The sequence below is a fragment of the Callorhinchus milii genome, unplaced genomic scaffold, assembly GCF_018977255.1.
Source record: "Callorhinchus milii isolate IMCB2004 unplaced genomic scaffold, IMCB_Cmil_1.0 Scaffold4, whole genome shotgun sequence".
Lineage (NCBI taxonomy): Eukaryota > Metazoa > Chordata > Chondrichthyes > Chimaeriformes > Callorhinchidae > Callorhinchus > Callorhinchus milii.
In genome coordinates this window covers 46,519,262-46,542,803 of record NW_024704745.1, presented here as the reverse complement: position 1 = coordinate 46,542,803, position 23,542 = coordinate 46,519,262, and the positions used below count along the sequence as shown (strand labels likewise).

At 41.9% G+C, this 23,542-nt stretch overlaps 2 protein-coding genes across 3 annotated transcripts; one reads left to right on the top strand and one right to left on the bottom strand.

The window, feature by feature from the left end:
- The first annotated feature begins 1,936 nt into the window (after positions 1-1,936).
- cd200 (CD200 molecule) lies at positions 1,937-14,933 on the top strand. Of its 2 annotated transcripts, none has more exons than XM_042333823.1 (5): positions 1,937-2,014; positions 9,449-9,787; positions 10,272-10,577; positions 12,419-12,524; positions 14,107-14,927. In XM_042333823.1, the coding sequence occupies exons 1-5, from the start codon at positions 2,011-2,013 to the stop codon at positions 14,540-14,542; spliced, it is 1,191 nt and encodes a 396-aa protein (XP_042189757.1). In that variant the 5' UTR covers positions 1,937-2,010; the 3' UTR covers positions 14,543-14,927.
- Positions 14,934-16,341: 1,408 nt separating this feature from the next.
- On the bottom strand, positions 16,342-22,349 carry LOC103184824. The gene is made up of 5 exons (XM_042334628.1): positions 22,277-22,349; positions 21,823-22,164; positions 21,387-21,467; positions 20,942-21,067; positions 16,342-16,481 (listed from the first exon to the last, which is right to left on the bottom strand). The coding sequence occupies exons 1-5, from the start codon at positions 22,320-22,322 to the stop codon at positions 16,396-16,398; spliced, it is 681 nt and encodes a 226-aa protein (XP_042190562.1). The 5' UTR covers positions 22,323-22,349; the 3' UTR covers positions 16,342-16,395.
- Positions 22,350-23,542: the final 1,193 nt, after the last annotated feature.

The window sequence follows — 23,542 nt, the reverse complement described above, 5'->3', positions numbered from 1 at the left end:
CATTACCAGTCTTTGAAACCCTCTACACCTCATTGAGTCTTGGCATCTTATTTAACCCTCAATTGTCCTTTAAACCCTACATTCATGCTATTACCCATTCTATATTCCCCCATGTCTGCAACATCGCCCGGCTCCACCACTGCCTCTCCCCTCAAGCCGCTGAATCCCTCATCCATGCATTCATCACATCCAGGTTCGATTAATAAAATAAATAATCCTTGCATTTGATATAGCGCTTTTCACGTCGGGAGGACGTCCCAAAGCGCTTCACAGAACACAGTGTAAAGTGAATTGACTGTATATTTGTGGGCGAACGCGGCAGCCAATTGCGCACAGCAATGTCCCACAAACAGTCGTAGATTGAAAATGACCAATTTAATTATTGTTTTTGGTTTTTGGAGGGATTATTATTAGGCGTGTGGAGTTTATGCTAACTCCTTACTTGTCGGTCCTCCCAATTCTTCCCTCCACAGTCTGCAGATTATTCAGAACTCCGCAGCTTGTGTCCTTTCCCACAATCTTGAAGTCCATCTGTTCGGTGATGGGGAGCCAGTGGAGCCTGATCAGAACTGGTGAGATGTGGATACGGAGTTTGGTCCAGGTCAGTATGTGGGCGGTAGAGTTTTGAATGAGCTGGATCTTTTGAATAGTGGAGCTGGGGAGATTGGCGTGAAGTGTATTTGAGTAATCTAGGCGGGAGGTGACATGCGCATGCACAAGAGTTTCGGCTGCATTTGGGGTAAGGTACAGTCAGAGATGGGCAATGTGCGGAGGTGGAAGAAGGTGGTCCTGGTCTTGGACCAGATGTGGGGGAGGAAGGACACGTGGGGGTCGAAGCAGACGCCTAGATTGTGCACTGGTTCGGTGAATGTGAGGTGGCCGTCCGCCCACACCAAGCTCCGTAAATGTATCAGCTCCATCCTTGCCCGGTTCCACTGGTTACCCATCCCCCAGAAGATAGTTAAAAATCTTTGTGCTCACTTTTAAAACTTTCCATGGCCTCATGAAGGTATTAACCATTGATAATAGTGATTACCCCAACTTCACTGCAGTGTCTTTCTTCGCTCTGCTGCCCCAATGAACTTTCACAGTGCTTCTTTCACACCTTTGCGCTCCAATTGCCCATCACAATCTGTCCCTTTGGGAATTCACCAATTGTGTTGAAGCCAAGGGATGCAATATAATCGCAATGGTACAGTCTGAGGGAATTTCTTTGTTAACCCCTTCCTCTCTCCCCACTACCATCTCCATTGTTCCCTATTTTGAATGTATCTTATTACTATTACTATGTATTACTTATTACTAGTATTACTTATTACTATGGTTCCAGCCACTCAATTAATTTGTTCTAAGTTGAAATATTTGAAAAAGCTTTGGTGTTGCATTGTTTTGATTTTTTAAAATGATGTATCACAGAAAGGAAGGACTCAGCTTTGGCCACAAGTCACCAGTTTGTAAGTTCACAATTGCAGTCTTCAGTAGGAGAGATCAAGTAGAGGCCATTCGTTTCATTCCAGAAGTATTTTTCATAAATTTTGGGTTAAATGCAATAATCCCAAACATGGGCCACATGTGTGCCACATGTAAACTATGTGTGCCTTGCTCAAGGGCTACTCTCCAAAATGATTTGTCACACATCAGCACAATAACAAATGCTCTAATGTAGACAAAGAAAACCTCATACTGGACCTTACAATTTGTCTAGGTTCATTCTTCGATAGAACTTTATGTGTGATTCTAAATGAACTTACAGATAAAAAACAACAGCAACAAATTGCATTTAAATTGCACCTTCCATGTTGGGAGGATGTGCAAAGGCAAATTGTAATATGTTTTTGTCTTTACAGATAAAAGAAAAAATGGTAACAAGTCACATAAAAAGGGAAGGACTCAGAATGATGACAGCTATGAAAGTATGGGGAGAGTACCATGTTAGAGATAACAGAAAAGTATAATTGGCTCAATTATGCCAGAGTGATCCAAACAGCTCTCCTGTCCCTCCCATCAAAAATGCGTAAGTTGAATACTGATTTTGCAAAATGTAATATTAGGACAAAATGGTAGTAACAACAACAACTTGCACATATATAGCACCCTCCACGCAGGGTAGCATCTCAGAGCGCTTAACAATGGCGGAGCTTGATTCCGAGCTCGGGTGTGCCGGGGAGATGGTCGTAAGCATGGTCGAAAAGGAAAGTCATCAGGCGGGACTTGAAAGAGGAGAGAGAGGGGACAAGGCGGAGGGACTGGACTGAGGCAGATTGTTAGAGAGTTTTGGGGTGTAGTGGCTGAAAGCATGACCTCTGATGGTGGGGGGAGGGTGCAAGGGACGGGCAGGAGGCTGGTGCCAATATAAGGAAACTAAGATGTTTATGTCCAGCTGCCTCAATTTGTTCAGAATGCTGTTGGAGTCAGGGTTCATGAAGGTATCAACCCATTCGTAAGAGTGGTTGCCAAAATAGTAACAAAATGTTATGAAGATAATATACCAATAAGCATTTTTTTGCTATTACCACTATGGTTTTTCCTCCGGCTCCCGCACTGTCTCGTGCGGTGTCCCTCAGGGCTCTGTCCTCGGTCCCCTCCTCTTCACCCTCTATATGCTCCCCCTTGGTGACATCATCCGCAGACATGGAGTTAACTTCCACATGTATGTGGACACCCAACTCTACCTTTCCTCCTCTACCCTCAACTCCATGACCACCGATGTCCTGACAGCCTGCCTGTCTGACATTGAGTCCTGGACGAGAGACAACTTTCTTCAGCTCAACGTGCGTAAAACTGAGGCCCTCCTGATTGGCTCACGTCAGCGCCTCCGCACCTCAGGTGCTGACACCATCAGCATCCAAGGCTGCACTCTCCACCTCTCAAAGCCGGTCAGGAACCTCGGCGTTTTGTTCGACCCTGAGCTGTCCTTTCTCCCTCACATCCGCACCACAACTGGCACCGCCTTCCATCACCTCTGGAATGTCACCAGACTACGGCACTACCTCACCCCTCACGCGGCTGAAACCCTGGTCCACGCCTTTATCACCTCAAGGCTGGACTATGGGAACTCTCTCCTCGCCGGCCTTCCCGCCACCTCCCTCCACAAGCTGCAGGTCATTCAGAACTCTGCAGCTCGTGTACTGTCCCGCACCAGGCTTCGGGACCACATGACTCCCACCCTCGCTCGCCTCCACTGGCTCCCCACCCCCCAGAGGATTAAATTCAAGATCCTCATCCTCACCTACAAGGCCATTCACGGCCTTGCTCCCTCCTACCTCTCCGACCTACTATCCCCCTACCTACCTGCCCGTACCCTCCGTTCCTCTGGCTCCGGTCTCCTCCACATCCCCCTACCCAACCGCCCTACCATCGGTGGTCGGGCCTTCAGCCTCTCAGCCCCTAGGCTCTGGAACTCTATCCCCCAGTGCCTTCGCCTTGCCTCCTCCCTTTCCTCCTTCAAGGCTGGTCTCAAAACCTTTCTCTTTGACCGTGCCTTCAGCTCCCCTCTCGACTCTCTACCCCCTCCTCGCTTCCTCCCTTCCCTTCCCTCCCCTCACCCTGACCATTTCCCCCCTGGTCCTGACCCAACTGTACAGCGCCTTGGGACGTTCTCCCAACGTGAAAGGCGCTCTATAAATGGAATCTTGTTGTTGTTGTATCCTATATTGATTAATGGAATGAAGAAAAGCACTGAGCAAAGTGAGCAAAGTTTTCTGCTCTGTTGCTCTGCTGCTCTGGCTTCTCCTGGCATTATTTGGTACAGACATTACAAAAATACATTTAAAGTGTCATTTTTGTCACTGAGTTGTTGATGACTTGTAATGCTAGGTGATTGGGTATTTCTGAAGGTCATTTCTGCAGCATCAGCAGTAACTCCTGAAGGTAGCTTATTTCTGAACTTCATCTGAGAAATCAGCACAACCTCTTTAAAATACAAGCGATCCATACACAGATATACAAAAGGAAAGAATGGAAAAAGGCTCAGAAACTCATCACGTCCACCATTATGGGATACTTCCCACCCAACATTCTTACTGCACTTCTGTTGTTAGCCACTCAGTCTCCACCCAGGTGTGAAATCTCAGAGAAACCAAAACATGATGTGGAGTATTTCTGTGCTAATTGAACCTTTGGGTTGTGCCTGGAATTGTGCAATTTTCTACAATTTTTTTCAAAATTGCATTTCCCAAGACAATGGTTGATTTGAGGCAAGTAGTTTGCTTTCCAACCTTTACAACAACAAGGGAGGGAGCGAGGAGGGGGAAGAGAGTCGAGAGGGGAGCTGAAGGCACGGTCAAAGAGAAAGGTTTTGAGACCGGCCTTGAAGGAGGAAAGGGAGGAAGCAAAGCTCTTCTTGCCTTTTCTCCAGCCAAGAAGCAGCTCCAAATGATGTATTGGGTAGAGATGAGCTTGTGGATCAAGAGCTCATTGATTCAATTCCCATTCCATGCTGAGATTGCTGGAATCAGCCAGGATGCTAAATTGGTCCTCGGCAATTAGGAAGCGCAAACATAGTCAGGGTTCCTGCTCCTTATCTATCTACAGCACTCTCTACAACAACAACAAATTGCATTTATATAGCACCTTTCACGTCGGGAGGACTGTGAAGATAGTGAAGGATGTGTACCCAAGCTAGAGGATGGAATCAGGAAAGGTGGAGGGCAAGGTGGATGAGGGATGGGGAAAGGGCAGAAAGGCTGAAGCTCGACTGCTGCTGCTGAAGCAGCAGGGCAGGGGACGTGGAACAAGCGAGTGTCCGCTGAGCGGATGATGTATGGATTGCATGATAGGTCTACAGGTTGTGGATGTGTGTGGCTGACATGTGGAGAGAGGTCAGACTCAGCTGTGATACCCTCCAACTCTTGTCACCTGCAAACGCAATGGCCATTTGGGTGGTGGTAGGGGAAAAGAAAAACAAAAGACAATCAAAGCACATGGAACCACACTGCAGCAAGAAGAGGCCATACCAGGAGCAAAGGAGTAATGGGGAGGAAAAATAAACAATATTTTTATAAACATTATAACTTACATAAGGATTATTATTATAGAATTAAAAAAATTGGGACTATTTTTTAACAAAAGGAATACTCCGACTGTGACTGATTTCTGACTTGAGAACGTTCCATTTTCAACTGTAATATGTCACAATAAATTGCAAAACAAATCTTCAGAAATACCATATTATATTTTTACCAGCCATAAAGACTGTGGTTACTTGTTGTGGGTCTTTGTATAGAGGGCACCTAGTAATAGTAATAATACATGTACACTTTCAAGTGATTTGGGGGAGAATTTGCTGCATTTCCTTGGGCTAATATTCACAAGGAGCTGAAACACCACAAATTAGACCTTAATAAAATAAATCTAATAAATTCCCAGGTTCATTGGTGTCATGTTTTAATTTCTGGAGGGGAGGAGTATTTTTCCTATGAGATCCCAAACCTGTCCTGACATTCCAAACCAAGCTTTGGAGTTTGGGAATTCACACCACCTGGAAAGAACCTTTCAAGGTTTAGATTTTGGTGTAATTTGACAAACTTTTTAAAAAATATATTTTGCATGGATGGTATTTTATGAAAACCATGTCCACAGTTAAATGTATTGTAAAAAGGCAACTGTCCCAGCAGCGTCCATTCTTTTCAATGAATGCTCCAAACCTGTAAAGATTAAAGTGCTGCGAAGCAAAATCTTCTGCTGGTCTCATCTTCTTGGCTTACATTTGTCAGTTAATGTAACAAGGTTTGGCCAGTAAAAACCTCTCTGCATTACCGGTGGTTTGCAGGAGCGTCTTTCAAAAAAGTGCATCATTTGATTTGCTAACCAGCGACTTCCTTGTTGTGAATCAATGAACGCTTTAGATGTCGTTGCCAAGTCGGGGCGTATAGGGTTAGGTCAACAACATTGGCAACTGACTCCACTTCCTGAACTTTTTTCTGTAAACTCCAGAGTTTAGCTGTTAATATCTGATCTACTGCAGTAATGTAACTATCCTAAGTGAGCAGTAAGCTCTATTGTGTCCAGGTCCTGCCCCTCCTCCCCAGCAATCAGATATTAACTCATTTATTGCATTAACTGTATTTTTTAAATCCAAACATTACGTCCTACAGTGCAGTAACCAATAGCTACTGAAAGTCATACTGAAAGTCATACTGAAAGTATGACTTTCAGTAGCTATTGGTTACTGCACTGTAGGACGTAATGTTTGGATTTAAAAAATACAGTTAATGCAATAAATGAGTTAATATACTGAAAGTATGACTCTCATTGGTCTGTTCCCGTAATTCTGATTTAAAACCCACATAAAACGTGAGGAAGTTAAAGATCTTCTCCACAGTTTCACTGTCAGGTATTCCAGGGAAGATGAACATACTGGGCATCAAACTGATATTCTTGCAACTCTTCACTGGACACTTGTGTAAGTCCTCACTGTGTTTTGTATAGATTTTAGGGGAACACATTAGGAGATATTTCAAATGTTTGACAGCATTGGGGCTGCATTATTTTATTGACTTTGTAAAGTTTCATTCGGAAATATGACTTTGCGATTGATTGCTCTGGTAGTGCAATGCTCGTAAAAGATGCAAATGATTTTGTGGTTATATGGTTATAAGAGAGTGATGGAATTGAAGTTTTGCAAATCTTTCTTAATTTGAAACGTCAATTTTCCTTTTTCGGCTGTTTTTAAATGTGTATACTCTTGGATCCCCCAAACCTTAGCTCTTAGCAAAATGCCCCTAACATTTTCCAGGAGTAGATAAGCAGGGTGCATCCCTCTGAGGAGAGTGGGGGAAGAGAGAAAGGGGGGTAGGGGGTGGGGGGAAAAGAGAGGAGAGAGAGAGAGAAAGGGGTGAGAATGTGTGACAGCAAATGGAAATAGAATGAAGTAGTTCATGAATTATAATTCATATGTAGAAAATAACGATATGGGCATTTGAAGAGGATAAATACTAAGAGATATATACTGTATAAAATTAGCAAAGATCTTATACACTGTCTTATTCTGAAAAAATGCATGTTTAATTATACTTTCTGTGTTACAGGTTCAGCACAGAAAGTGGAAACAGGATTATGTAATTCATGAATTATTTTGAAAGGAATTATATAGATAATAATAATAATCCTTGCATTTGATATAGCGCTTTTCACGTTTTCTAGACATCTCAAAGTACTTCACAGAATAATAATAATCCTTGCATTTGATATAGCGCTTTTCACGTCGGGAGGACGTCCCAAAGCTCTTCACAGAACACACTGTAATGTGAATTGACCGTATATTTGTGGGCGAAATGCGGCAGCCAATTGCGCACAGCAGTGTCCCACAGACAGTCGTGGATTGAAATGACCAATTTATTATATTTTTTGAGGGATTATTATCAGGAGTGTGGAGTAACTCTGGTCCACGCCTTTACCACCTCAAGGCTGGACTATGGGAACTCTCTCCTCGCCGGCCTACCCGGCACCTCCCTCCACAAGCTGCAGGTCATTCAGAACTCTGCAGCTCGTGTACTGTCCCGCACCAGGCTTCGCGACCACATCACTCCCACCCTCGCTCACCTCCACTGGCTCCCCATCCCCCAGAGGATCGAATTCAAGATCCTCATCCTCACCTACAAGGCCATTCACGGCCTTGCTCCCTCCTACATCTCCAACCTACTATCCCCCTACCTACCCGCCCGTACCCTCCGTTCCTCTGGCTCCGGTCTGCTCCACATCCCCCGCCCCAACCGCCCTACTATCGGTGGTCGGGCCTTCAGCCTCTCAGCCCCTAGGCTCTGGAACTCTATCCCCCAGTGCCTTCGCCGCCTCCTCCCTTTCCTCCTTCAAGGCCGGTCTCAAGACCTTTCTCTTTGACCGAGCCTTCAGCTCCCCTCTCAACTCTCTACTCCCTCCTCGCTCCCTCCCTTCCCTCCCCCTGACCATTTCCCCCCTGCTCGGGTCCTGACCCAATTGTATTGTGCCTTGGGATGTCCTCCCGACGTGAAAGGCGCTCAATAAATGGAATCTTGTTGTTGTTGTTGTTGTAAGGAAACTTGCCCAAGGTTTCACCCTGCCGCAAATCGAACCCAGGTCTCTCGCTTTACTATACAGTAAATGCATCAATCATCAATGATGCATTTGATTGGTTTGCAATACAATCAAGCCCATCAGACTTACTATAAAGCTTTCCATTTTCATACAAAATTTAACTTTATAATTTGATTTATTTTAAAATGCAAAACCCATTTAAATTCAGACATTGGTGATCTTTAACTGAACACACAGGTTATACATGATGACTTAATTATCATGCAGTGCTATGGAGTAAAAAAATGACACTACATTGTAAATGGATCTGCAAAAAAAAACGCTGACGCCACTTCTGAGGTATAGGAAGCACTGAATACCAAAGGGGACTGCACTTTCAGTAACCGCAGGTCCTCAGGAGAATTAAGTGAATTTTGGCTTGAGCACGGTGCTTAATAATGAGTTAATACCTTCTAGAGATATTCACTTAAATATACATACATCGACTTAGATTAAATTCAGTCTGTCCTGCAGCTAAAACTTAGCATTTACACCATTAAAGTTCAAAATGAATTATAAATGATACACATCAACATAAAAACTTCACACACTAGGAAGGTGGCGGCATTAACAATGATTTTTTAACATACAATGCAAAGCAAGCATGCCACAGAGATGCAAGGGATAATTGTACCTCAGGTGCATGGAGTAGAATTTCATCAAACAGGCTTCTAGGTTCCCTAAGCTTTCCCTGAGTAGCAGGGTGTTAAGCAGAAAAAACACAAAATATAGGATAACATTGATAAAGGGGCAGCAAATACAAACCATGAAATCAATGCGATTTGTTAACTATCATTCACTTTTTGAAAATAACTAAAAAATCCATGAATTTAATACAATGCTGTATATTTGCTTAATAATAGTAAAAAAAGTTTTTTTTAATAAAATATTTGAACCAAAGGGCAACCATTTGCACAGAACAGCGACAAGGCTGATTTCCAGTATTCAGAAAATTAAATAAGGAGTACAAAATACTGTAAGTTAGAGCTCTTCAGCCTCGAAAATATGCAAGGGAAGGAAGAGAGTAGTGAAGTCGGGCAATGTGGGGGAAGGCGGGTAATGTGATATTTGAAGAGGATAAATACTAAGAGATATGGGGATCGAACAGAAGACCAGGATTAGATTAGAATAATTCGTTCACTTTGGAGACAGTTACTGTGCGTATTGTGAAGCAATTTGAGATGTTCTTGACATTATAGGTACAATAACAATGCAAGGATTTTTATGATTACACTACCCACAGAAAATAAATTTGTTTCCTACCCTTTTGTTTCCAGTCCACACCTGGGTCTAGCAAACGTTATTCTCTTCAAGTGCACGATACTGTATAAAATTAGCAGATTTCACATAGTTTTAATCTGAAAAATGTATGTTTAATATTCTCTATGTGTTGCAGGTTCAGCACAGAAAGTGAAAACATCTATGAATCATGAAGTGGTGTTAGGGGGTAATGTTACCTTCAAATGTGCATTAATGGGTTCAGACGATGTTCTACAAGTCACCTGGCAAAAGCTAAATGGTCATTCTGAGAAAAACACGGCTACATTTAGTAAAAAATATGGATCAAATATATTTGGGTCATTTGAAGGTAGAGCAACTTTCATCCCATCAGAAGTAACAGTGTCCATAATTAATCTTTCTGGAGTGAGGTTTGAAGATGAAGGATGTTATCAATGTCTCTTCAATACATTCCTAGATGGAGCTAAAGTTGGGAAGACCTGCCTTTCGGTGCATGGTAGGTGGTAATTATTTTTTATATATTTGAACACATATGAATAATTGTGGTTAGTATCTATTTTGAAATTAGAGTTGCTAATATTGATTGATGGTAACCAGAAGTGCCATAACCAATCTACAGGAACTTCAATAAGCAAATGGGGATTATTTTGGGGCTGAGGTTGACGTGACCCACCTCTGTTATAGCTAAGAGTTGGTATTTGTTGTTGGGTGTCTATTACATGTCTAAATTGTTGAAGTTAAGCTTGTGGTTATGTCTTGCCATGTCAAATGTTAACTATTACCACAATGTTTATATCAAAGAGGAATATCTGTTATATCACAGAGCTTTACAGCTATTGAATATTTTGTTCTTCACATTGTGAAAGGGCTTTGGACTTCCTGTATTGCTTAAATATCTCAGTTAAGTATAAAATGTTATTTGTTCCTTTCCAGCTTTTCTATTATATTTTATGCCATTTGTCCTTTTCTTCCTTTTCAAGTAATGCCTGAAGCAACACTACAGTCCAGTGCCACTGATGCTGCTACAAACAGTAATGGCTCTTCTGATTTTGTGGCAACTTGTTCAGCCACAGGACGACCAGCTCCAGTAATCACATGGGAAACAACGAGCAGTGTGACTGTACTGTCCACCCAATCCTCAACAATGGTCCTAGATGGAAGAGTAAAGATCACAAGCAATCTGACAGTGGCTAAAGCTGGTGCTGCTGATTGTAAAGTGATCTGTGTGGTGAATCATCCAGCACTGAAAAGGGCAATCACTTTAGAGGATTTTCTTCAAACAACATGTATGTATTCCTGTTCAGAATTCATCACACAATTGTAGAATATTACAGCAGAAAAACTTTCAGCCATCAAATCTACCCTGGTGATTTCTCTACCTGAACCACCTTATCAAACTTTGATTGCTCCGAAAAACCCTTAATATTCACCCACAAAATATACAGTCAATTCACTTTATAGTATAATCTGTGAAACGATTTGAGACGTCTCGAAGACGTGATAAGGCGCTATATCAAATGCGAGGATTATTATTACTCCACTTTAACCATGTATCAAATTACTTTTTAAAATATTTATGGACCCTGCTTGAACTACAGTGAGGCCCAACAGGATGAGTGCTCTTTCATATCACCTCACCCTACCAAAGATCTCTATTTGGTCCCTTCTGAGCCTCAGCTCTAGCGAAAAACACCTTTACTTCTAACATTGAACAGTACAAAATATCCTACTGAATCTATGCTAAAGGATTTCTATAAGTTTGCAGGGCTATGGGGAGAGAGCAGGGTAGTGGGATCGATTTGGATAGCTCTTTTCAAAGAGCCGGCACACACACGATGGGCCAAATGGCCTCCTTCTGTGCTTATATCATTCTATGATTATATAATTTCTATGGCTTTTATATTAGGGATATTTTATGTCTTTCTTTAATTATGTAAAGGTATATATAATATTCCATCTGTGCTCCTGAGGATTACTGTTGGACACATGTCGCTTCTGTATGATATCAATGGTTAACATTTTAAAAATATGAAACATGGAACACTAAACACTATTTTTCCATCAAATCAGTTCCAAGTGCAGACGACCCAAAGCTTATTCTGTCATGTACTGTGGAAAAGTTGCCGAAACCCTTGTCAATGCCTTTGTCATCTCTCGGCTGGAATACTCTAACAACTTTCTCGCTGGTCTCCCCGCCAGCATTCTCACCAGCACCAAATTTCGTACCCCGATTACTCCAGTCCTTGCCAAACTCCACTGGCTCCCTGTCACAGAGCAGATCGACTTCAAGATCCTCATTCTAGGGTTTAAATCCCTTCATTCCCTGGCATGCCCCTATATCTCTAACCTTCTCTCTCCCCACAGAAGTATCCGCTTCCTCCGCTCTGCTGGATCCGGCTTACACCACGTCTCCCAAATTCTCGGCTCCACCATAGGTGGCGGTGCCTTCAGTCTCTACGCCCCGAAACTTTGGAACTCCCTCCCTCAACCCCTCTGTCTAGCTCCCTCCTTCCCCATCTTCAGATTACACCTGAAGACCTTCCTTTTCGATCGTGCTTATGGTCACCTTCCCCCTCCCCATGGCTCGGCCTTGGGCTCCACCATTATTAAGCACTCTGAGACGCCGCCCGGCATTTGGGGGACTATATAAATGCAAGTTGTTGTTGTACTCTACAGCCTCAAATCTCTGAGAGGAAAGATTCATATGGATATTACTAATTCTCCCAAAGAACATCCTTTTCACCAGTTTCCCTAATCTGCAGAAATTTAGCTTCCTATCTGCCAATGGACATTATTTCATCCTGTAAATATTTTGTTTCAATATACCCAATTTTTAGCTCCATTAAAATCAGTCTATTTCTTGGTCTATCAATTTGGTTGGTCATTGTTCTGGAAACAACTTGGTGACATATTACAAAACTGCATGGAAATTCAACCATCATTGCTCCTCCTACTGAGTGAGCTTTTCCTGTTGATTGTTGATTAAAGAAAGACGCCGTCCGGCGTGGAGGGCGCTATATAAATCCAAGTTGTTGTTGTTACCTTTTGTCAACCAGTTATTGATGCAGGTAAATAATGTCACATTTCCAGGTTTATTTCATAATGTTTTCCCGCATTTTACTTGCAGCTTCGGATCAAGTGAAAAACAAATCACCTATTTTGATTGCATGTGCAGCAATTATTATAGTGGTGGTATGTCTGGCAATCTGGAATTGGAGAAATAAATTGAAAAGGTAGGTTTACCTCAGGGCAGGTAATTTCTGATTATATTTCCTTGTGTTGCTTTGTACAAAATGTCTTGCTTTCTTTAAATATGTCTGTGGACAAATTGAGAACAAATCCTTATCATTGAGACCAACTGAAGCAAGCCTAGTATCTCTCCATTTGAGGTCAGTTAATTTAGTGGAGAATAAGGATTGAACCTGTGACCTTGCAGAAAAAAGTCAATAAGTATTGTGACTATTTTACGGAAGTCCTATTATTGAATAATCAGCATCTGATTAATATTCTGGCAAATAAGTAAAAGGAGCTTGCGTAATTGTTGTGCCACAATGTGATTAGCTGTTAGAAGCAAATTAAGTTCTAATGTGATCCCAAATTTACCAATTATTGATGTGTCTCGCGGTTCGATCAGCAAGGAGCAGGTTGCCTTGTGTTCTCGTGAGGAATGTGTGGAACAGGTTGTGGCTCTGTATAGATCACAGAATGTCGTAAAGTTGAGGGGAAACCCATCTACATTGCGTTCAGTGATTTTCAGAAGACTTTCGACCTCGTGCCTCATGAGACCCTCATTATGAAACTGGAAGCCATGAGAGTATGTGGCCGAACCTTGGATTTTATATTTTATTCCAGCTCCAAGATCCAGGTTGACAGGTTGACAGTGGATTTACTGAGCCCATCCCACTGGATAGGTGGGTAAGGCAAGGCTGCCCATTGTCACTCACATCCCTCACCTTGCCCGCCCCACCATTAGCAGGTGTGCTTTCAGCCTCTCTGCCCCCACCCTCTGGAACTCCATCCCACAGTCCCACCTCATTGAATGTGCCTTCAGTCACCCTCCTATCCCTGCCCTCCATGCCTCCTAATCCCAACCACCAGCAGGAAGACCTGGAAGGGCAGACAAGTCACTGGAGGCAGAGTCATTCCACTCAGCTCCTATTAACCATGCAAACCAAAGCTCTATTGGATAGAGTGGTCCTAGCTGAACAAGCAGTGGGAAAGCTTGCAATCAATGGCAAGCTATGTGGTTTCAGCTGGTACTCACTGGAGTCTCCAAGCCTTGACTCCTGACAACCTGCACCTAATAATTTCCAGAATTAAGCAAGCAGGATGTGTCCCTCCAGGGGGAGAGTGCACATTTCATACCAAAAATCTATCTCTGGGATTTCCAGGTGTAGGTGGTATTCTTGGAAGTTTCAGCTTGGTTTGGGTATTATTAAGCATGTTGATGGGTTTCCACACGTGTCAGACATGTGCACAAATCTAAATTGAGGAATACATTGCAACAGGTTAAATATTTGCAGTCTCACCACACAAGTGAAAAGTGACAGAAGATGAGAGATGATAAGAAGCAGACAAAATTAGCAACTCCTATTACAAATCATTGCAGATTAAATATCAGGGAGATCAAATGACTGTTGCTAGACTTCAGAAAAAAGACTCTTAAAGGGAAGGCTACACATTGGATGTTGGTCTAATTCTGTGGTATATATTTGCTAGATACGCTGAGAATGAGGCAGTTCGTCAGAGTTTGGATTCAGTTTATATTATACATTTGGTTGATATGTTGACTTTTCCTCTTTTTTCGTTGATTAGTTTGATTCAGAAGCAGGAACCAGGAATTCCGCCAAATACCAGGACAACAACAATAATAACAGAGGGTCGCATTTTGGAGCTATTAAATAACCCAAATGATCCGCCTGAAGAAAACATTATATCTATACTTAACCAGAAAATCAAACAAAGATTCTCTCCTTCAAAAGGGCAAAATTATACTCCTGAAAAGGAAAAATTGAAATGGCGATCTCCTGCACGTCTTAGAAATTTGACTTGTCACAGTCAAAATAGCTCACCATACAAAATATTGGGTGTATCATCCGAACACGTAAATGTGAATATAAACTATCCTTCAACGCCCAGTTCGTACTTAGGTGAAAGTGCACAATGTGAACAATATGAGGTACCATGTGCCACAAACGAAAAGAACTGTAAACGATCATTGCTGAAAAATCTTATGGTTCAAATAGAGTAGTCAAACTAAATTTTCTTTCATATAAAATATCTTTCACTTTTGTTGTTTGAATCTTCATTATTTTTCTTCTTTTCATTCACCAATATCCAACAAAAAAGCTCATAACTTTCTTTAAAACAAAGTGCTAGGTAAATGTCACACGCCCTTGTAACAAATACTCATATAATACAACTGATCCAACCTGTTAAATCTCTTTCCTTCATATTTTACTATTCAATTTCAATTGATGATGTGTTTAAAATTTTTAATGTCTGTCTGTATCAATGCTGAAAAGCTTTACTTGTGGTCATAAAAAGCTTTGTTTTGTAAATAAGTTGTCGAACATTAGAATAGTTACTCTATTTTCTTTAACTTGTTCTGTCAATTCACAAATAAAAATGATCAAATCTTCAAATATCAAATGTGATTCTTTTGATTCACACACCATACAGTATATTAATATGAATACAATCAAATGCTGCTAGTCACTGCAGGTGCACCCACAGTACAGTATAATTGAAGTATGGAATGCTTTCAGCACAGTGTGCAATCATAATAATAATCCTTGCATCCTCCCATTTGATTTAGCATTTTATCACATTAATCAAAAGTTTCAAGACCCTACACAATATTTATTGTATTTTTAGGTGAACACGGCAGCCAATTTGCACACAGCAATGTCCCACAAACAGCAATGAATGGAGTGATTAATTTATCTGGGGGATTGCGGGACACTAGAATCAATTTCCTTTTGTTTCAATAGTGCCATGGGATCTTTAATACCCATTACAATCTCTAGGAACATGAAAAGCGATGGAGTTGTGGTTAAAATGGTAACCGTTTACAAGGAGTCAGGGTTCCAAACGACTTTGATTTATCACTCAGTCCACTGGAGATAGAATTGGTTTTACATAGGAACAGGCATAGGTCATTCAATCCATCAAGCCTGTTCTGCGGTTCTACTAGATCATGGCTGATCTGTACCTCAACTCCAATTTACGGCAATCATCTCTTTGTCAAGACCCTCACATGAACATTTGGGTTGAGCATTTGGCATTAAATAAACCAGATACATGGCATTAGACTTGGATCTCTAGAACATCAAGTGTGGCTGGAACTACATAGGCCCTTAACCACATGTTCATATATCCAATAACGACATCTTGCATTTATATAGTGCTCTTCACGCGGGGTAGCATCCCGGAGTGCTTTACAGTAGCGGAGTCTGATGCCGAGTGGGAAGGTGACTGTAAGCACGATCAAAAAGGAAAATCCTCAGGCGTGATTAGGAGGTTGGGATAGAGCAGGAAAGGCGGAGGAGTTGAGGAAGAGTTCCAGAGATTCGAGGCATAGTAGCTGAAAGCATAGCCATTGAGTTTTACATACATTGAATTTAATGCAATGTGGAGCTGCGGAGACCAGCAAGGATGGCATTGGAATACAACAACAACAACAAGATTCCATTTATAGAGCGCCTTTCACGTCGGGAGGACGTTCCAAGGCGCTGGAAATCCTTGCATTTGATATAGGGTTTTTCACGTCGGGAGGACGTCCCAAAGCGCTTCACAGAACACACTGTAAAGTGAATTGACTATATATTTGTGGGCGAATGCGGCAGCCAATTGCGCACAGCAATGTCCCACAAACAGGCGTAGATTGAAAATGACCAATTTATTATTGTTTTTGGTTTTGGAGGGATTATTATTAGGCGTGTGGAGTAAGGAAACTTGCCCAAGGTTTCGCCCTGCCTGGAATTGAACTCAGGTCTCTCGCTTTCAAAGCGAGTGCTCTAATCACTGAGCTACAGGACTCCTATAGTCCAGCTGGGAAGTGATGATGGCATGGAAGAGGGTTTTGTTTGCATTGGTTGTGAGTTATGGCACTCTCCCCATACTTTCATAGGTGTCATCATTCTGAATTGTTTCCTTTTCATGCAACTCGTAACTATTTTTTCTTATATCTGTAAAGACAAAAAAAATTACAATTCGTCTTTGTACATCCTCCCGACATGATTGGTCATTTTATTGTTGTTGTTTATCTGTAACTTCAAAGTGCCGGCACTGATACGATGGGTTGACTGGCCTCTTTCTGTGCTGTATAATTCTATTATTCTATGATATTGTGCTGATGTGTGACAGATCATTCTGGAGAGTGGCCCTTGAGCAAGACAAACATAGTTTACACATAGTTTATAAGATATTATCTTCACAAAAAGTTGTGTAGTTAATATACCAAGTAGCACGCGGCCCATGTTTGGGATTATTGCATTTGTCCCAACATTTATGAAATACACATCTAGAATGAAACAAATGGTCCCTACGTGATTTCTCCTACTGAGGGCTGCAATTGGGAACTTACAAACTGGTGATTTGTGGACAAATACCTGAGTCCTTCCTTTCTGTGACACAACATTTTAGAACATCAAAGCAATGCAACACCAAAGCCTTTTCAAATATTTCAACTTAGAACAAATTAATTGAGTGGGTGGAACCACAGTTATAAGAATTGTAGGCAGGAATACATTCAAAATAGGGAACGATGGTGGGGGTAAGAATGGTGGGGGAAAGGGGTTAATGAAGGGATTCCCTCAGACTGTACCATTGTGATTATATTGCATCCCTTGGCCTCACCACAATTGGTGAATTCCCAAAGGGACAGACTGTGATGGGCAATTGGAGCGCAAAGTTGCCAAGAAGCACTGACTGGGCCAGCAGAGACTAGAAAGTCACTGTGATGAAGTTGAGGTCATCACTATTAGGAATTGGTTGATAACTTTGTGGCCCCTGACTCCAACAGCAAATGGAGGCAAATGGACATTTTCTGAGCAAATGGAGGCAGCTGGACATAAACATCTTACTTTTTCCATCGAATAAACAATGGTCTGACTTTAGAGTTTGCCCCGGCTATCTGAGACAGGCAGAGCTGTATCTCAGAACCTGTGGAGTCCTGTAGCTCAGTGGTTAGAGCACTCGCCTCGCAAGCGAGAGACCTGGGTTTGATTCCCGGCAAGGCAAAACCTTAGCCAAGTTTTGTTACTCCACACACCTGATAATAATCCCTCAAGAAAAATATAAAATGAATAATAATAATTTGGTCACTCAATCCACGATTGTTTGTGGGATACTGCTGTGCGCAATTGGCTGCCACGTTTCACCCACAAACATACAGTCAATTCACTTTACAGTATATTCTGTGAAGCACTTTGGGATGTCCCGAAGATGTGAAAAGTGCAGATCCTGAAAACACCACAGACAAATTGAATGCAAAAAAGGAAGTTGCACTTGACCTAAACAGGCTGCTGGTCCAAAAGCCCTACCCATGCCATGCACTTTGGGTCAGACAAAGAGATATGCTCGCCAATCAGGAATGTATCATAGCTCTGCTTAAGGTGAAGCCAGGTGAAGTGAAGGGGCCTAGGGTAATAATAATCATTGCATTTGATATAGTGCCTTATCACATCTTCAAGAAGTCTCAAAGCGCTTCACAGAATATACTGTAAATTGAATTGACTGTATATTTTTTGTGAGCGAAACATGGCAGCCAATTGCACACAGCAGTGTTCCACAAACGGTCGTGGATTGAAGTGACCAAGTTTTTTTAAGGAATTATTACCCTGGAAAAGTGATCTGCCAATCCACTAACAACTGGGTTCCTACTTACTGCTGGGTAAACAGAGGTGTGTGGAGTAAGGAAACTTGCCCAACTTTTCCCCCTGTTGGGAATTGAACAGGTCTCTCGCTTGTGAGGCGAGTGCTCTAACCACTGAACTACAGGACTCCACATAATATGAAAGCCTCAGCTATTCCTTCCTCCAATTTCTTACTGTTCACTTTTTGCTGCCAACTGGAGTAGATCGCTTCCAAGTATCCAATATCAGCTATAGTATCATGAGAATCCGGTTTCCTTCAAGGGGAATTTGGTGACTCACTACAATAAGCAGAGATGATTCCTGACCCTAGAAGCTACTGATCCACACAAAATTCATTGCGTCCAACAGCCTGCTCCAAGTAGGGATGGTGGTGGGTGGGGGGAAGATAAGTACAGAATATGCGTCCTGACTTAAAAGAAGTACTTGCTGAGTCCGCAATCAGTTTAAGGCAGATTAGAGAGCGAAAGGCAAAACTCACCACTGTTGATGTGAGTGTGGTTGAATAAATAAAAACATGGGTCATGGCCAATGTCGAGATCACTATCCCACCTTGCCAGTCCTATTGTACAGACCTGTGTAGTTTGGTTTGTGCTTCTCGTTAAAGGATCTGCGTTTGCCTGCTTTATCGAGTTGTTCCTCGATACCGTTACACTAACCTGATTACTGTCAATTTTGTAAGGAAGTAAAGAGGTGCTGTTATTTTGTGCTCTCAGTATGAGTTAGCTCCTTGGTTGGATTGTTTTGCACGCAATCAAACCCACTGCATTGCAGGTAATGTAAAGTGATTTTGTATTCATCATCTATGAGTCAACTATATCTGTGGTAAGCATTACATCAAGGAGCAGTAAGCTAGGGTTTGTTTGCCTTGTTATTGCAGGTCTAACGTGTGGTTACCATTTAGAAATTCATAAGGTGCCCAAGAAGAATTAACCTGATATGCCGGAGGCAGACTCCTAACACCATTCTCAATGCCGACAGCCATAAGCCAGATAGCACATTCAGCTGACAATCGAGACTTTTTGCTAAGTAATTTGTTGAACAAGAAGCTGTGTTTCTGTTGACTGGAAGTTGAATGTCCACATCAGCATTTGAGAAAGGTGTTCAGTTGTCCATATCTGGCAAATCTATGTGCTATTTTATTTAGGTTATTGTTTAAAAAAGTTACTCAATCCACAACTGTTTGTGGGACACTGCTGTGCACAATTGCGTGCCGCATTTTGCCTACAAAATACAGTCACCGTGAAGCACTTTGAGCTGTCTTAACGACTTGATAAGGCACTATATCAAATGGAAGTATTATTATTATGGTTTTACCACTGTGAACAAGGGACGGACTGGGCATATGGAAAATCAGAAAATTTCCTGAGTGTCCCCGTGATTGGCTCCCGATGCTAACCATCCTGTGCAGCCTAGTTCGGAAGTTCCATTTCAGCCTGACAAAATTTTTAAACGTGCAAATGGTTTATGCTTTTTGGTACCCCACTTGAATCAGCATTCCCCCCCCCCCCCCCCCCGCCCAACGAATAAGCAACCCCATTTTCCTGACAATCCCAAGCCCTTTTGGGCAGTAGTCAGTCTGCCCCTGGTGAGAACCAACCTTTTATAGGAAATAAATAATTTGAGTTATAGTCATCTTAGTTTCTTGCGCTTGTAATATTTGAGTTATGTTGCCTGCCTTGCTCAATAGGTTACTTTACAAGTCATTTACAGATGTTTCAGAAGTATCTTCTCTAGAAACAAATCCTACTCATCCTGCAAAATTAGAATTCGCAGCTGGTAAAATGTTTTCAACAATACATAATTCACACGTTCTACAAAACAAAAATAATAAATGGGATAAGGTTAGGTGAAATCTCATCTAGTCTTATTCTGTTAGAGCATGTCATAAAATGTAAGATGCCTCAGATTTGTGGAAAATTCTTAATAATTTAATAATAATGTATTATTATTATTTATTAATTATTATTAATAATAATTTATTAAATTAATTAATTAAGAATTTTATTAAGAATTTTGCAATATTACCTGAAATTAACTGACCGGGTTAATGTTCTTTTAGAATGTGAAAAAGGCACATGAATTCATTGCAATGTAAGAGAGAGCCCTCAAATATACATTGCTTCAACTGTCTTGTGCTTAAAAAGAGTTGAACCCTTCACTCTTCTCCCACACACTTGTAATGAAATATTAAGAAAATTCTTAATAATTTAAAATTCTTAATAATTTCTTAAGTAACAATTTGCAAGCTGGTTTTCCTCACTTCTTGCAAAGAAACAGCTTTAAAATTGAGACTGAATTGAAACAAAATACACAAATAAAATATATTGTCTTAATTTTTTTAACAAGATCTTTCTAGTCTGACTGGGTGGAATTATACTAATAATAATCCTTGCATTTGATATAGCGCCTTATCACATATTTGAGACGTCTTAAAGCACTTCACTGAATATACTGTAAAGTCAATTGACTGTATTTTGTGGATGAAATGGGGCAGCCAATTGCACACATCAGTGTCCCACAAACAGTGGTGTGTTGACAATTGGGTTCCTACTTACTGCTCAGGTAAACATAGGTGTGTGGGATAAGGAAACTTGCTCAACAGCTCACCCCCTGCCAGGAACTGAACCCAGGTCTCTCGCTTGCGAGGCGAGTGCTCTAACCACTGAGCCACAGGACTCCCTTTCCAGTGACAAGTTTTCCAGGTCCCTTTCCTATGGAATCTAAATGTCTTCTGTTCTATATTTTAGTAAGTTTTCTCAGTCTCCACTCACCTCCACCGGTTGATCTGCTCCTGCGGCATCTCACAACGACCCAAACGATGATGGCGAACATCACAAGCAGCGCTGCAGCGGCTGCACTGAATGCAGCGACATCAACTCGAGTTACCACGGGACAACCTGGAAAATGAAAGATTTCCGCTGAGAATAAATGTCCCGTCGTGTTTATCAAATAAGCAAAGTCTGTTTGGCAAGTTACCAGTACAGCAACATGTCAAAATGCAACATCACCTGAAATTAACGGACCGGGTTAATGTTCCTTTAGAATGTGAAAAGGGCGCATCAATTCATTGCAATGTAAGACAGAGCCCTCAAACATACATTGCTTCAACCGGTGTGTGCTTGGAAAGAGTTGAACCCTCCGCTCTTCTCTTCTCCCACACACTAGCAATGCAAACGTCAGACTGGAAACATGTTGCAGGAGGTCAGTCATTCTTACCATTTGTCTCACTTGGGGGGACGAGGACAGAAAGGTCAGAGCCTCCAGCATCAGTCACCGGCCACCCGGCAAACCCCGTCACTGTGTGTGTGGAAAACAACTTAAAAGTGTAATTCATAATAATTAATAACCCTACAATGTTACACCTCTGCAGCGCAGCGCAGCGCAGTGCGGTTATAATCGCAGGTGAGAGCATTTCACAAATGTTTTGCAAATTACTGGCAGATTGGATAACTTTGTGCTCTTGTGTTTTTTTTTGGAGGGAGGGGGGGGGGTTAAAAAAAAAAGTTTTCGAAGCTGCGTTTCTCGTTGAGGGAGATAGTTCTGATTATTATTATTATTATTATTATTATTATTATTATTATTATTATTCCACTGCGGGTTATGTTCCGGTGACGGGGGGGGGGGGGGGGATTGCGGCTGCACTCGCACTTACCAGACACGTAGACTGTGAAGCTCCGGGTGAGCTCTTGGCCGCTCTGATCGGTGGTGACACAGGAATACTCTCCCGCATCACTCAGCCTGGCGCTGAGCAGCCGGAGAGAGCCATCGGGTTGCAGGTCAACGCGGCTCAAGTAATCGCCAAAGCGTTTGGTGGGATTATTCCCGCGGGGGTATACCTTTGCAATCGATCGCAGCCCAGAGGAGCGGCTGTGGTTCCACTCCACAGTCTGTGTGGTCTCAGCTTCGGCTGCGGATGGGATTGGGAGGAAGAGGTTCTCACCGACAGTAACGTTGATGACCAGTTTGGGGTTGACTTGAGCTGCCGCCAACACACCTGGAGGGGGGGGGGGAGATCAGCCAGAGGTTATTTTTAACTTACTTTGCTGAATGAAAAAGTCACCAACAAGGGAATCCATGTGCCTCCAGAGCCTTGTGGATTTCTGTACCTGACAACCCATAGGTGCACACCACAGCCAACAGGGACCAGGTCATTCGGAGTCGATGCACACACACACACTCGCTGCTGCTTTTGGGAGGAAACACGGATCGTTGCATAAACATCTGTGGCGTAACTGGGTCTCACCTCTGCTTAACTATGACACGGTGAGCGGAAGGAAAGAGAGGAAATGCCGAACCGGGCTGTGGAAATAAGAATGGAAATGATAAATTAGTGTGAGATAATGAGAAGCCTCGTTCAAATCGGGGTGACTGGCAACTTCCCGCAGTTGTATTTCGTGTTGCTGGTGCAATAATACCCATGGTTGGTTGTTTCAAACAAGCAATAATAACCCTTTCAAATTCTGTGCTGTGTGTCTTTACCATATACTTATTTCAACTGCACCTTGATAAAATACACAAAGTCAACCAGTAAGGCATACTTGTCGCTAAAATTTAAAATAACTAAAAAAAAATACTTTTGTGAGCATCCTGGAACCTTCAAGTTTTTAATCTCCAGGACCACTTTACTAAATAATAATAATTCTTATATTTGATACAGCACATTATCAAGTCATCGAAACATCCCAAAGCACTTCACAGAATATACTGTATACACTGTAAAGTGAATTGACTATATTTTGTGGGCAAAACGCTGCAGCCAATTGCACACAACATTGTCCCACAAATAGTCTTGGATTGTGTGATACCCAAATTATTATTATTATTTTTAAAGGGATTATTACCTCCAGAAAACAATCTGCCAATTGTCTAACAACTGGATTCCTACTTACTGCTAAGTAAACAGAAGAGTGTGGAAAAAGAAAACTTGCCCAAGGTTTTGTCCTGCTCGGAAGTTGAACCCAGGTCATCTCTTTTGCAGGGTGAGTGTTCTAACCACTATGCTACAGGACTCTACTAAAGTGTTAACATGTTGATACTTCTGACAGTTAACACATCCTCTAACTACTAAGAACTATTGTGCATATCAATGCAGAGAAGTGTGAAGTGTGACATTGTATATTTTGGGACTGTTTGAGTGTATCTGACCTGATTGCAACCAACATAGGGGCTGAGTAGCTGGGGAATCATAATTGAAAAAAAACTGATTCTAGTTTTGTTTATTAGGGCTTAGGGATAAAAGAATGGTGACCCTTATTTTCTTCTGTAAAATTTAACATCTCTGCCAGCGAAATGCAACTCTGCTGGTAAATCCTGAAAACAGTTGCAAAGTTGCAATGATTGATAGTGTTGTTAAAAGAAGTGAAGTGCAAAAT